Source organism: Geospiza fortis, unplaced genomic scaffold (genome assembly GCF_000277835.1).
Source record: "Geospiza fortis unplaced genomic scaffold, GeoFor_1.0 scaffold408, whole genome shotgun sequence".
Lineage (NCBI taxonomy): Eukaryota > Metazoa > Chordata > Aves > Passeriformes > Thraupidae > Geospiza > Geospiza fortis.
Window position 1 is genome coordinate 3,380,678 of NW_005054330.1, and position 11,429 is coordinate 3,392,106.

The window sequence follows — 11,429 nt, forward strand, 5'->3', positions numbered from 1 at the left end:
TGTGGAACTACAAAGAAATACCTCCCAGCATATTCTATTCTCAATAGTCACAAACATTTCAGAGCAGAAGCAGACCATGAGATATATAAAGAAACAGAAAAAAAATTTACTTGTAGATTTAATTTGTAGGGTAATTTGAGGAGGTTTTTTTTGACTAAACCCACTTCAATCTTTTATATCCTCCAGTAGTGCTTCATTCTGTCCTTCCAGGTAGCATGTAACTTTACCTAGACATACAGTATGTACACACACACTGTCTTCAGAACAAAACACTGCAACCTGCTGCTTTCAATGTACTTCCCCATGATAACTAATCTTTTGCAGAAACCTGTTAAATTAAATTGTGCTCTCCATTAAAGCCCTCCAAATAAGCCCTATGAACCCGAGGGAGCCTTTGTTTTCATATGCAAATATAGACATAAAAAAAGTAAAAGTCAGTTCTAAACATTTCTCAAATCTTTGTTTTTCCATGTACCCTAGGACAGAGAAGATGTTCCATTATGTGGAATCAACACTGTTTTTTCTTGACACTCTCTCTGGGCTGCCCTTCATGCTTCAATCCTGAAGGGAAATGAGGGGTTTAGAGAAGGCCAGGCAGCCTCATATTGATGACCAAGAAAAATGCCTCTTATGATTTGTAAACAATGCAACAAATGCCAGATCAGGCTGCCACCAAGGCATCCACTGAAAGTTCTCACTCAGGCACAGGCACAGCACCCAGCCCTGACTGCATGAGAGGGATGTGCCACCTCCATACTATCTCCAAGCACTGCCTAATCTGCAAGTACTGCATGGAATTGCCTGTCCCAGTGACCAAGCCCTGCAGAGGGTGATAACGAGTTGTTGCCTGTGTGTACAGATGTGATATTTTCACTGCACGCCTGAGGGTGCAGAACCCATGAAAGTGTAAATAAAAGAACACGGGCAGGTTCCCAAGGGTCACATGGACCCAGGCAATCTGCAAACAAGGGCCTGCAGCAATCTTGAAGCAAAACAGAACCACTATCACCATATTGTACAGGGACTGTGGGATTATGGGTTAAAATTCTCTAGGCTCCAAAATCAGCTTGCTTTGCTTTCAAGCCTTCTTTTTCTCTATAAAACATGCAGAAGTCACCATAAAGATAACTGAGAAACAAGGCATTTGGAGGAAGAAAAAAACAGTGTGCCTTCCCCAATGTCATCCACCAATCATTTGGTCCTTCACTTAGGAAGTGCTGACCTGCTTTTTAGACAGCTCAGGTTTGAAGCTCTGCATCATGGAGGTTGCAAACACCTTGGTCTGGTCTCTCAGGTTTCTTTAACCTGGTAACTTTCAGAGAAAGGAGCTGCTTGGAAACATCTGAACCTTTGGCAAGGCAGCAGACCGTCCAGCAGGCCTGGCAGCCCAACCCTGCATGGCATGGGCTTGGATTGGCCTCCATACTAGAAAATTATTCACAAAGCAGCTTAATAGCTTGCGCTTATTATATTTGCCATATTTCACCGCTGCTTCCCCTTCGAAGCATCTGTGCATTCTTGGACAGTGTCCCTTCAGAACGAAAGCCAGTTCTCCTTTCAACGACATCCCAGCAGATATTCCACTGGGTAGCAGAGCAAGAAAGCATCTGTGACATGCAGATTCCTGAGCCAGGAGAAGGCAAGGTATGCAGGCTCTAGATTTATGGATTAGACATGCTGCCATGGCACACAAATCACTCTGCACTCAGTGCAATCCATTATCACAGTGCCATGGCTGGTCACATTTTTCACAGGTGCAAATAATGCCAAAAAGGCTTTTAAACTTCCATGTGCCAAGACTTAGTGATGCAGTCAGGAGCCCTCCTGCCTGCTCAGGGAAGCAAAACCAAAGCCAGCAGTTGTTCTGTCTCTCTGGACACACTGAGCCTTGAAGGATTTCAGCACCCCATGGCAGTGTCAACAGACTAAGCTGTCACAGGGCTGGGACTGTGCCTGCTCTCAGTTCAGCCTCTCCCAGCAACTGAACCTGTTGAACGGCCCATATGCACCAGCAGCACCTTCTAACCCAGGTAAATTCAGCTAAAGATCTGCAGGCCCCAAAAGCACCAGGTATTGCAGTGAAAAGCCCCAGGTGCTCGAGGCGATGGTGCCAGTGGAGCTGAGGCGGGAAGATGGAGGCCTGTGCGTCCCCTCATGGGGCCTCATGGAGCACCAGTCTGGAGCTCTCCACAAAGGAGGCTCCTTGGTGGACCTGTGTCCCTCCTTGGAGGTCGTGCTCATAGTGACATTGCAGGGGATACTGGTGCAAGAGGTGCAGTCCCCGGAAGAAAAAATAAATCTGAGTTGGACCCCATTTCCTTGGGTGCCTTGCTGCCACATCCAGTCAGGTCAATGCCACAGGGGTTAGTGCTGGAGGGACACAGCAAGGAAAGGGCAGAAGGAGACACCCAAGGCAGAGCCCCATGCTACTCACCTCAGTCAGGCTGGCCCCGGCACACACAGCATAAGGAACGATCGACTCCACCCTCGCGCTGCCCGTGAGGGGACCCACAGGCCTCCATCTTCCCGCCTCAGCTCCATCGGCACCACTGCCCCGAGCACCTGCGGCTTTTCACTGCAACACCTGGTGCGTTTGGGGCTAGCGCGGCCCCCTGGGCTGAGCTGAGCCGAGGTGAAGCAGCCTGAGGCAGAGAAAAGCCCCAGAACTCCCTTCTTCCCCTCAGGCGGCGCCGGAGTGCCCAGACGGCTCCTTCAGCTCCTTCCCTCGTCACGGGCTCCCTCAGAGCCTGGGGCAACGGCCAGCGGGCCGCCAGGGAGCGCTGGGCGGCCGCGGGGCAGCGCCCCCTGGCGGTGCTCGGTCACTGCCCCGGGTCCCTCACTGCCCTCCCTGCCCTGTGTCCCTCCATTGTCCCTGTTTGGTCACTGCCCTCCCTGCCCCGTGTCCCCGCACTGTCCCTGTTTGGTCACTGCCCCCCGTGTCCCGTCACTGTCCCTGTTTGGTCACTGCCCTCCCTGTCCCGTGTCCCGTCACTGCTCCATTACTGCCCTCACCTGTTCCATGTCCCATCACCTTCCCCCGCCTGTTTGGTCACTGCCCCAGCCTGCCCCATCCCCTGCCACCGGCTGTCCCGTCCCCACCGCTGCCAGCAGCCCCTGGGCAGAGCTCTTCTCGTGGCCGACCTGCATTCGGTGTGAGCTCAGTGGGGAATGGACCCCCCGTGACTTGGGTTTGGGGGCTGAAGGGCACAGGTCGTTCACCTGCTGCTCACCCTACAGCCTGCCGACCTCACAAACACCTTCCCCATTCCAGCTGCATCACAAAACAAGCAGCCACAAAGTGGCTTTGGAAGAAACTCTGTTTCTCCTGGCCCATGGTAGAAGCCAGCAGCTGCCAAAGTTTAACCCTATGGTGCACTCCAGTAATTTCTCCACCTGCCCTCAGGATTTGTTTTACTTGGCACAAAGTCTGAGGGTTAGGAACAGTCTCAGGGAGCACAACAGCATGCAAGATACCCAGTGCTGAATAGAAAAATATGCCCTTTACATCATCGTACATAATTTTATTTAAATTTTGCTTTATTTCAAAAATAATTAAGGGACACCATAAACAGCAGTAGGCACATCAGTGGAGTTTGTAGTCTGAGCCTCTCAAGACCAGATCTCTTGTGCCAGGCGCTATACAGGCACAATTAAACAATTCTTGTCTTCAGGATGAATTTCTCATAAAGATTCAGGGCCCCGGTTTCACTCAATTAAGTCAGTATTAAAACTAAAGTAGACTAAAAGGAATGCAGATAAGGTAAAGTGAGTGGGCTTCTAGACATGTCCTCCCTCTCCTAGAAGAACATTGGAAAAAATGCATCAAGAAAGAAGATAGTTCCTTTCCCTTTTACTTGGGAAACCAAGGCAGGAGAAGACTAAATCCCTAGTCCAAAGCTCTTAATGCTGTCTGTGGTAGCAGAAGGAAACTATTTCTCCATTGTCCTAGCTCAGTACTCGAACAGTTTACTGCTCACCTCTGTCCTCACCTGACCCAGCACAACCAGAAGCATCCTGAGAAATATGGCTGGAATACTGTAGGAGGGGAGGGATTGAGCACTGGAGCCCTTATGAGCTGTTTGAGTCAGTTCTGGTTGCTGTAGTTTATGATTTCCTTAGTCTACCAAACCACCTCCAGCTCAGACAAGTAGCCAAGATCATGCTAAAGAATTTAAAGCATTGAAAAACCACAAGATTTATTCTTTAGGAACACAGCAAAAGTCTGATCAGTTCAAGTCCTGCTTCAGACTGCAGTCAGGATTAGATGCTGTACTAAATTGTCCCCTCTGGTATCACAAACTACAGGACGTTGGCACAGTGTCCCCCAAAGGGAGGAGGGTCTTCTGTCTCATGATGTTAATCATTGTTGGAGGGGTTTATTTAAGAAGATTCCCAAGGGTCTCCCTGCTGGCCTAGTTCTCGGGTGGTGCTCCGGACTTCAGCCGCCATTCTCCGAAATTTCCGCAGGTAGACAATGATGAGGATAACCAAGATAGCCTGGAGGATAAGGAGGATGAAGAGGGAGAGCTGAGAGAGCAGAGCCAGGCTGCAGTACCAGTGCTGGCACGTGGAGACGATCTCATCCTCTGTCAGGTAGGCGATGATGCGGCCCTGCAGGTGCTCCGGGGAGCTGCACCTCACATCCCTGTACAGGCTCCGGTTCTGCTGCCACTGCAGCCAGGAGCGCAGGTAGAGGATGTCACAGGTGCATTCCCAAGGGTTGCCCTGCAGGTAGACTGCCTGGAGGCTCCTCAGATTGTCAAAGAGCCCGTTGGGAATAGAGGTGAGCCTGTTGGAAGCGAGGTGGATGATTTCAGCCGAGGGACGGAAGGCAGTGGGCAGGTTTTCTACAGTCAGGTTTTTCAGTGAGCAGTCAGTAATGCTGGTGGTGCACCTGCATGGCACAGGGCATATGGGTGTCACGAGTGGGAGGAAGGCAAGGAGGGACAAGAGAATTCCACTGTTCATTTTCATCTGCAAACACTTCCCTGATGAGATTGGATGAGGTGGAGACCAGACACCACGCACTCTAGGGCTGACACCCTTTTGTTGTTTTGTTTGGAGGATGAGCTTCTAAGGTTGGGTGAATTTGGTGTCTTCCACTGGAGACACGAGAGCTCTGAAAAGGACAGAGTTAAAAGAGAGCAAATTCTGGTCTCTCAGTATAGGTGAAGGCATTTTCATGGTCTTCCAACCCTGGATTTGAGGAGGGATATGAATACATGGTACTGGAAGGCTTAGCTGCAGCCATCAAAGACATTTTCACTAGTCCTCAGAAGTGTACCAGAGCTGCTTGTGTTTTCAGCCTTACTGGAGGTCCATTATCAGGGTAGCCAAGAAAATTTATATCAAGGAATCAAAAACTAGAATATGAACTTCCTCATGCCTTATCATAGCTCTGGATTACATCTGTAAGCAAAGCTTTGTTCATGCCAACTGCAAGAGGAGATTCAGAAATAAATCTACTGTTACCATGAGTAAAATATAGCCTTTCCAGCCTTGAAAAGAAGTGATAAACAGTCTTTGGCTGCAGTGAAGGTGCTGACCACTGAGGATGGAGGCCAGTGGAGTTTTTCATGCTAGACACTGCTCCAACAGGTGAAAAATCACCTGAGCTCAGAGACATGGGTCAATGAGCTTTTTATATGTTACAGTCTCATGCCACTGCTGAACAGGAGCTGCTGTAACTTCTCCAGGAGAACAACTACACATACCTGCAACAAGGCAGCATTTTTCTGTGCTTGACAAATTGTAATTGTCAATCAATTAAATAAAATTTTTAAAAAGAGTAGAAGGTAGCATTATTGACTTACCAGAGTAGTTCAATCCTTGTTTTCTTGCTGGCTTTACAACACAAGAGAAAGGTCTCGAGGCAGCCCAGCCAGTGCAATGTGTGTGCAGAGCTCTGTTCCCAGATAATCCCCTTGCAGCTGGCTGGCAAGATAAGGGTCAGCCTCATCCCAGGGACACCTCCCACATGAGGCCTTCCTGCAAGTCTGCTGCATGTCACCGGAAGCTGAGGCTTCACTGAGCAAGTCTTCCAAGAAAGGGGAGCTGACACTGCTCACAAGAACACGTTTGCTGGGTGGTAACTGTGATTCTGGGCCTCAACAGCACAGTAACTCAAAATGCACTTCAGACTGGAAGGTGATGTTACTGCTTTGTACCATACTCCCTCAGCACTGGGACCTTTGGTTTCCCATCTCATCAGGAAAACTTGGCAGAGTGGCAACACCTAGAACTTTCTGGGTGCTGACCCTCAGGTTTCCCTTGATGCAGTGACACAAATCTAGTACTTATTATTGAAAGATCTGCTCATAGACATGGTCTGCCAATCCATACATCATTCCAGAGAAAGACTCTTTAAATGGCCCACAGCCCTTGACAAGTACAGTTACTAAGAAAGACTGACCACATGCTTTATTTAGAAGTTGCATTACACAAATACTTCAACAGGTAAGTCCAAGGATCAAAACTACGTTCAGGCAGAATCACATCTTCTCATGGCCATTGCATCTTCACAGACACTTCTCTGCCATCAGCCTGACAGGCACACACTGCACTCCTTACCCTAAGGCCACCAGAATCACATTATGGAACTGTTGCCCCGTTGAACCCAACTCTGTTACATTGTACTGTGGACATCCTAGAGACCAGAAATGCTGAATGCCCTGAATGTGCTCATGTTAAGAGAATTGAGGGTGCAAAAAATTGCAGAATGTGGCCCTAACCAAGGGAAATTTTTTATGCTCTGAAGAAAACAAACTTGAAATTTCTACAAAATTGGAGCAGATAATTCCAGTTGTTTCACTGTGGTGGCCAGGCAGAGTGGGAAAGATATCTTAGGCTAACAAACTAACCTAGTTTTTCCTGCAGTCTGCTTTCCACTTGGGAGCAGCTCAACTACAGCAGGGTAAGTTTGTTCAGCAAACTTACCTCATCTCATGTGTTCAGTGCTGTGTTTATTCACAGGCAGGTGTTCAGGCCAGGTGTGGCATGGAGCTGATCTAGAGCCAGACCCATTGTGGCTCTGCATGCAGCATGGGCTTGGCAATGATCTCCTGGCTACTTATAAACTGGATTTCCTGGGACTGGATCTTGCCCAGCTGACCATTGATGATTTAGATACCACTCCTAGGGGAAGCTTGGATGTAGAAGAACCTTCAAGATCATCTTGCTAGCTTCTGCAATAAACAAGCCAGAAACCCCCTGCAGGAAACCTGCCTGAAACCTGCTCTGACTGAATTAGATAAAAGGAGAAACAGGGTCAGTTTTGCTTTCCCTTGCCCATAATGCATCACCAATGCTGCTCAAGGGGGCTGAAAATTAAACAGAAAGAGGTTGGATTTTTGAATGTATTTATTTCACTGATCAATTCAGGTAGTAAACATTAATAATAATAACAATAATCATTTAATAAAATGGATATGTTTAAAAGGTTTCATTTTCTTTGTTCACAATGACAAAATGTTCAAACAGAAATTTACAAAAAAATATATAATTATAATAACCCAACAGATGGACAGGAAACAGAGCCTAGGAATGGAGCAGGGGGTGAGGAAGGTGCATGGCAGGAGCAAGCCAGCATTGAAGCACAGCAGATTTTGTGAGGAAGAGCAGGGAATGCCATTGCAGAGCACGAGTGGGAGCCCCTCCTGGGAGGGGAGGCATGCAAGGAGGCAGCAAGGACTGCACAGGCAGGACCAGCACAGCAGTGGCACACGAGGAGTTCATGCCATGGATCCATCCTGTCAGGCACAGGGGCCAAGATGTACCAACAGCCCCAGCTGCAGCCTGGGATAGCTGTGGGTGGGACACCATCCCTGCAGCCACTCACTCAGCAGGGCAAAGCTTGGCAGAGGCATGGGAATGTGCCAGGGGGTGCAGGGATTGTATGTGAGGCTGTGGAGGGTTGCATGAGGGGAGGTGTTAAATTACTTTCCTATCCACACTTCTCACTGCCAGAGCCACATAAGCTCCCTGTGTTCAGGAGTCCCTTCTCCACTTACTGTGAGAATTGATGCCACAGTACAACACACTCCTTAAATAAACAGATTCCACCTTCCAGGCCAGAATCTGACCCCCTGATGTCCCCAAAAATCAGTCTCTAATTCCTTTCCAAGCAGTCCCTAAATTCTGGCACTCAGGCCAGGGAACATCCTACAGAGACATGATTTCAGATATCACCACCCCTCTGTGGGAGCCATCTCTGGTGCCTCACTCCTGTGTGGCTTTTCCTAAATGCAACTTGAACCATCTTTGCCAGCTGGTAGCCAAAGGCTTCAGCTCTCTGTGGAGGACAGGCTTGTGACCTTTGACCTGATGCAGGAGGCACTGAGCTGATGGAGACTTCCCACGTGGAGGGATGGGCAGATCCACCCTCAGCAGCCCTGCCTGTGAGCAGCGAACCCTGTGCTTTCACCAGCACAGAGCACCTCTGTGCACAGCCCAGCATCAAAGGTGTCAGCTGCTCCATGTCCATGCTAAAGGGCAAAGCTCTCCTTTATCTTCTAGGAATGAATCTGTTTGAAGGAGGAAAATCTCCAGGTAGACAGGGCTCATTTGCAACAGAACATCCTCCTCACCAAGATTAGTGTAAGAAAAGAGGGGAGAGGTACTTCAAGATGTTTCCTTTTATGTCAGCACAGACAAAGCCAAGAACTCAGCTGTCCACCTTTTTGGAAAACCTGGAGGAAGCTCCTGTTTCAGGCCACTCCACTGCTCAAGTAAGCACATCATGCAAAGAAAGGTTACACTTCCTCTCAGGTGCCTCAGTCCTTCATGTTACTGAAGTCAAGCTGAATCCTTCTGCCCTCCTAGGATGCCACTGCCACTTATGAGCCCAAAATAAGGGAGCATGAAAAAAAACCCTGAACATTGTTGAACACTGCTCTTGCTCAGCTTGCACAGTTCTGTCAAAGGGCTTCCATCCTTATTTTGTCCTTCCACATGGTGCCAGGATCTCTCCCCTGCCCCTACAGCCCATGCACTGGCTAAGCAGAGTCTCTGTACAGTGAATAACTGGAACCAGCCAACGTACTCACCGCCTGGACAAACTCTGACAGGGCTCTAAATCCCCAGGGAGGATTCAGACAAATGCAGTGTGTAGGAACAGAACCTAGGGCCTGGCTATTCCTGGCCAACACTGAGCTTCCTACCCAGGGAGATCTACTGGGGAGATCCAGAGATGGAGGAACAGATACAAAAGGGGAAAGGGGGCAGAGGAGCCAGGCAAGGAGCAGAAGGGCCCAGCCCATGGCTGCACTCCCTGGAGTCAGAGGGAAGAGCCAAGTCTCTCCCTCCAACAGCCCTGACTCCTGTGAGCATGGCAGTGTTGCTGGCAAGCCCTGCCCTGTCAGGCACATCACACTCCAGGGCTCGGCTCTGGCTGGACTCGAGTTAAAAATACTGCAGGAAGCAAGAACAGGACAGGAGCTGCTGCCCAAAGAGTGCTTTTATCTCTGCCCAGCAGACCCACCAGCCTTCCCAGCACTAGGGCAGGAAGAGCCAAGGAATAAGGAGGGGGAGAAGGGTTGAGTGCCCAGGGGAAATGCAGAGGAGCAAGAGCCAAGCCTGCTGGGCTGTGCTCAGCCCCACTCAGTGACAGTCCTGCACCTGCCAGGCTGACCCAACACCTGCCCACACAGACTGCCTGCAGATCTCTGATACAAGCCTACAACAACTGCCCCTTTCCCCAGGAGAAGCTTGGAGCCAGCAATGTGCTCATGGGACTGCAAAGCCTGGGTATAGGGGACAGGTCTGCATTTTGGGTTGGATTTCAGCCCTAGGGTTTCTATCCCCTCCAAAGCAGTCTTGGCAAGCGCTCTGGATGCCACAGTGCTTTTCAGAGCAGACACTGAAAACACACTGCAAGTGATGACCAGAGTAAACCATGAAACACCCTCACCCAGCTACTGCAGGGCCTTAGGGCTCCTCTACCAATGCCTCCAGCTTGCTGTGGGAGGAAACCATGGCAGGAAAAGTGCTCACTTCCATCACCTCCTTACAGGCAATAGTCAACAACTCAACCTCTCTGCCAGAAAAATGTAACTGAGAACAGTTTTCTGGTAACCAGCCTCGAGGCACTCAGTCTCTTGCTGTTCAGTGCAAACATCCTGGAGTTTTCTTGATAGGAAGAATAAAACCAACCAACTAAACAAAAAATCCATAAAAACCTGGACAGGATACCAGGCAATCATCAGGACTCCTGAGCAGGTCAGTGCACAGAGGAAACCCCCAGCCCCAGTTCTCTGGGCCAGCACTGTCCCCAGGCTGAGAAGCCCAAGCAGCACAGGTCAAACTCACAGGAGGGGATGGCTGCTTTACAATGCTTGTGCTGGCCCCAGACAAGGGCAACAGGGACAGGGGCACAGCACGTCCGTTGGGAGTAAACACCTACGTGCAGTGACACAGATACTTTAAGTTTGTACACCAGAGAAACCAGGACTTTAAATAGCAGAGCATTCCCAAACAAGAGATTAGTACGTAGGAAAGAGGGATCTTTTTCTTTTCTTATTTTTTAGGATGCCTTAGAGACGTCCCAGGCTAGTTTCTTTAAAAAAAAAGGAAAAAAAAGAAACAAAAGAATAATTACTAAAAAAGAAATACACATCAGTAAACTGTTAAGTGAACAGCCTCCTCCACAATCCAGCTGGTCAAAAAGCCAGCACTGCTGCTAATAAATTAGAGGGTGCGGGTGCAGCTCTTGCCCACAAGTCTCTATACAACAGGAAACCTTTTCTAAATGTTCACAGCTCTTGCCAGGTCTCAGATGGTCACTGGGGGATCCCCTCTGCCCTCCAGGTACCTGCCTCTCACTGATCCTGCATCTGCTGCTGCATCTTCTGCAGCATCTCTTGCATCCGCCGTAACTGCAGGAGACAGAAGAGAGAGAGTCAGAAAGGGGCCAGAGGATCCACACGTGGCAGCCCTTGGAGCTGACAAGGGGATCCCTCAGGGGGTGTTAACTCCTGCCTGAGCACAGAGGCACCATGTCTGGGGTGGAAGGGAGCTGTGTTTCCCTGACAGAGGAAACCACAGCTTTCAACTCTGTCCTCCACCCCAGGAGCCCACAGGGGGAAACTCCTGGGATTCCAGCTCCAACATCCAGGAGGCACAGGCACAAATGGTACTCACCTCCTCATCCTTCATCTTAATCAGCTTCTCTGTCTCTGTGTCTGGTGTTGGGAGAGGCAGGATAGGAATGGGGCTTTCTATCCTGTTGTCCTGAGTCAGCTTGCTAGAGAAAAGAAGAGAGGGGGGAAGAGCAGTCACTCGTGGTCCAGGATGGCTGGCTTTGGTGTCACCACACAAGGACTGTCACTCCCCATGGCAGAGCCACCAGCAATGCAGCATCACACACCCAACCAAGTGGAGGGGCCATAGGGCAATGCAGTCCAGAGCTGTGGCATGCACTTGGATGGAGAATG

General features: G+C 49.5%; 2 protein-coding genes across 4 annotated transcripts in view; both read right to left on the bottom strand.

The window, feature by feature from the left end:
* Positions 1 to 3,519: 3,519 nt before the first annotated feature.
* Positions 3,520 to 6,005, bottom strand: GP1BB (glycoprotein Ib platelet subunit beta). The gene is given in 3 exon segments (XM_031057441.1): positions 3,520 to 4,988; positions 5,814 to 5,894; positions 5,897 to 6,005. Coding segments are annotated over 3 exon segments (798 nt in total). The 3' UTR covers positions 3,520 to 4,380.
* Positions 6,006 to 7,341: 1,336 nt separating this feature from the next.
* The window catches only part of SEPTIN5 (septin 5), a 21,616-nt gene continuing 17,528 nt past the window's right edge, over positions 7,342 to 11,429 (bottom strand). For all 3 annotated transcript variants that reach the window (XM_031057429.1, XM_005421454.2, XM_031057428.1), the window contains exons 10-11: positions 11,137 to 11,239; positions 7,342 to 10,871 (exon numbers count right to left, since the gene is read on the bottom strand). In XM_031057429.1, coding sequence (XP_030913289.1) covers positions 10,815 to 10,871; positions 11,137 to 11,239 — 160 coding nt within the window. In that variant the 3' untranslated portion in view covers positions 7,342 to 10,814. The remainder of the gene's footprint in view (positions 10,872 to 11,136; positions 11,240 to 11,429) is intronic.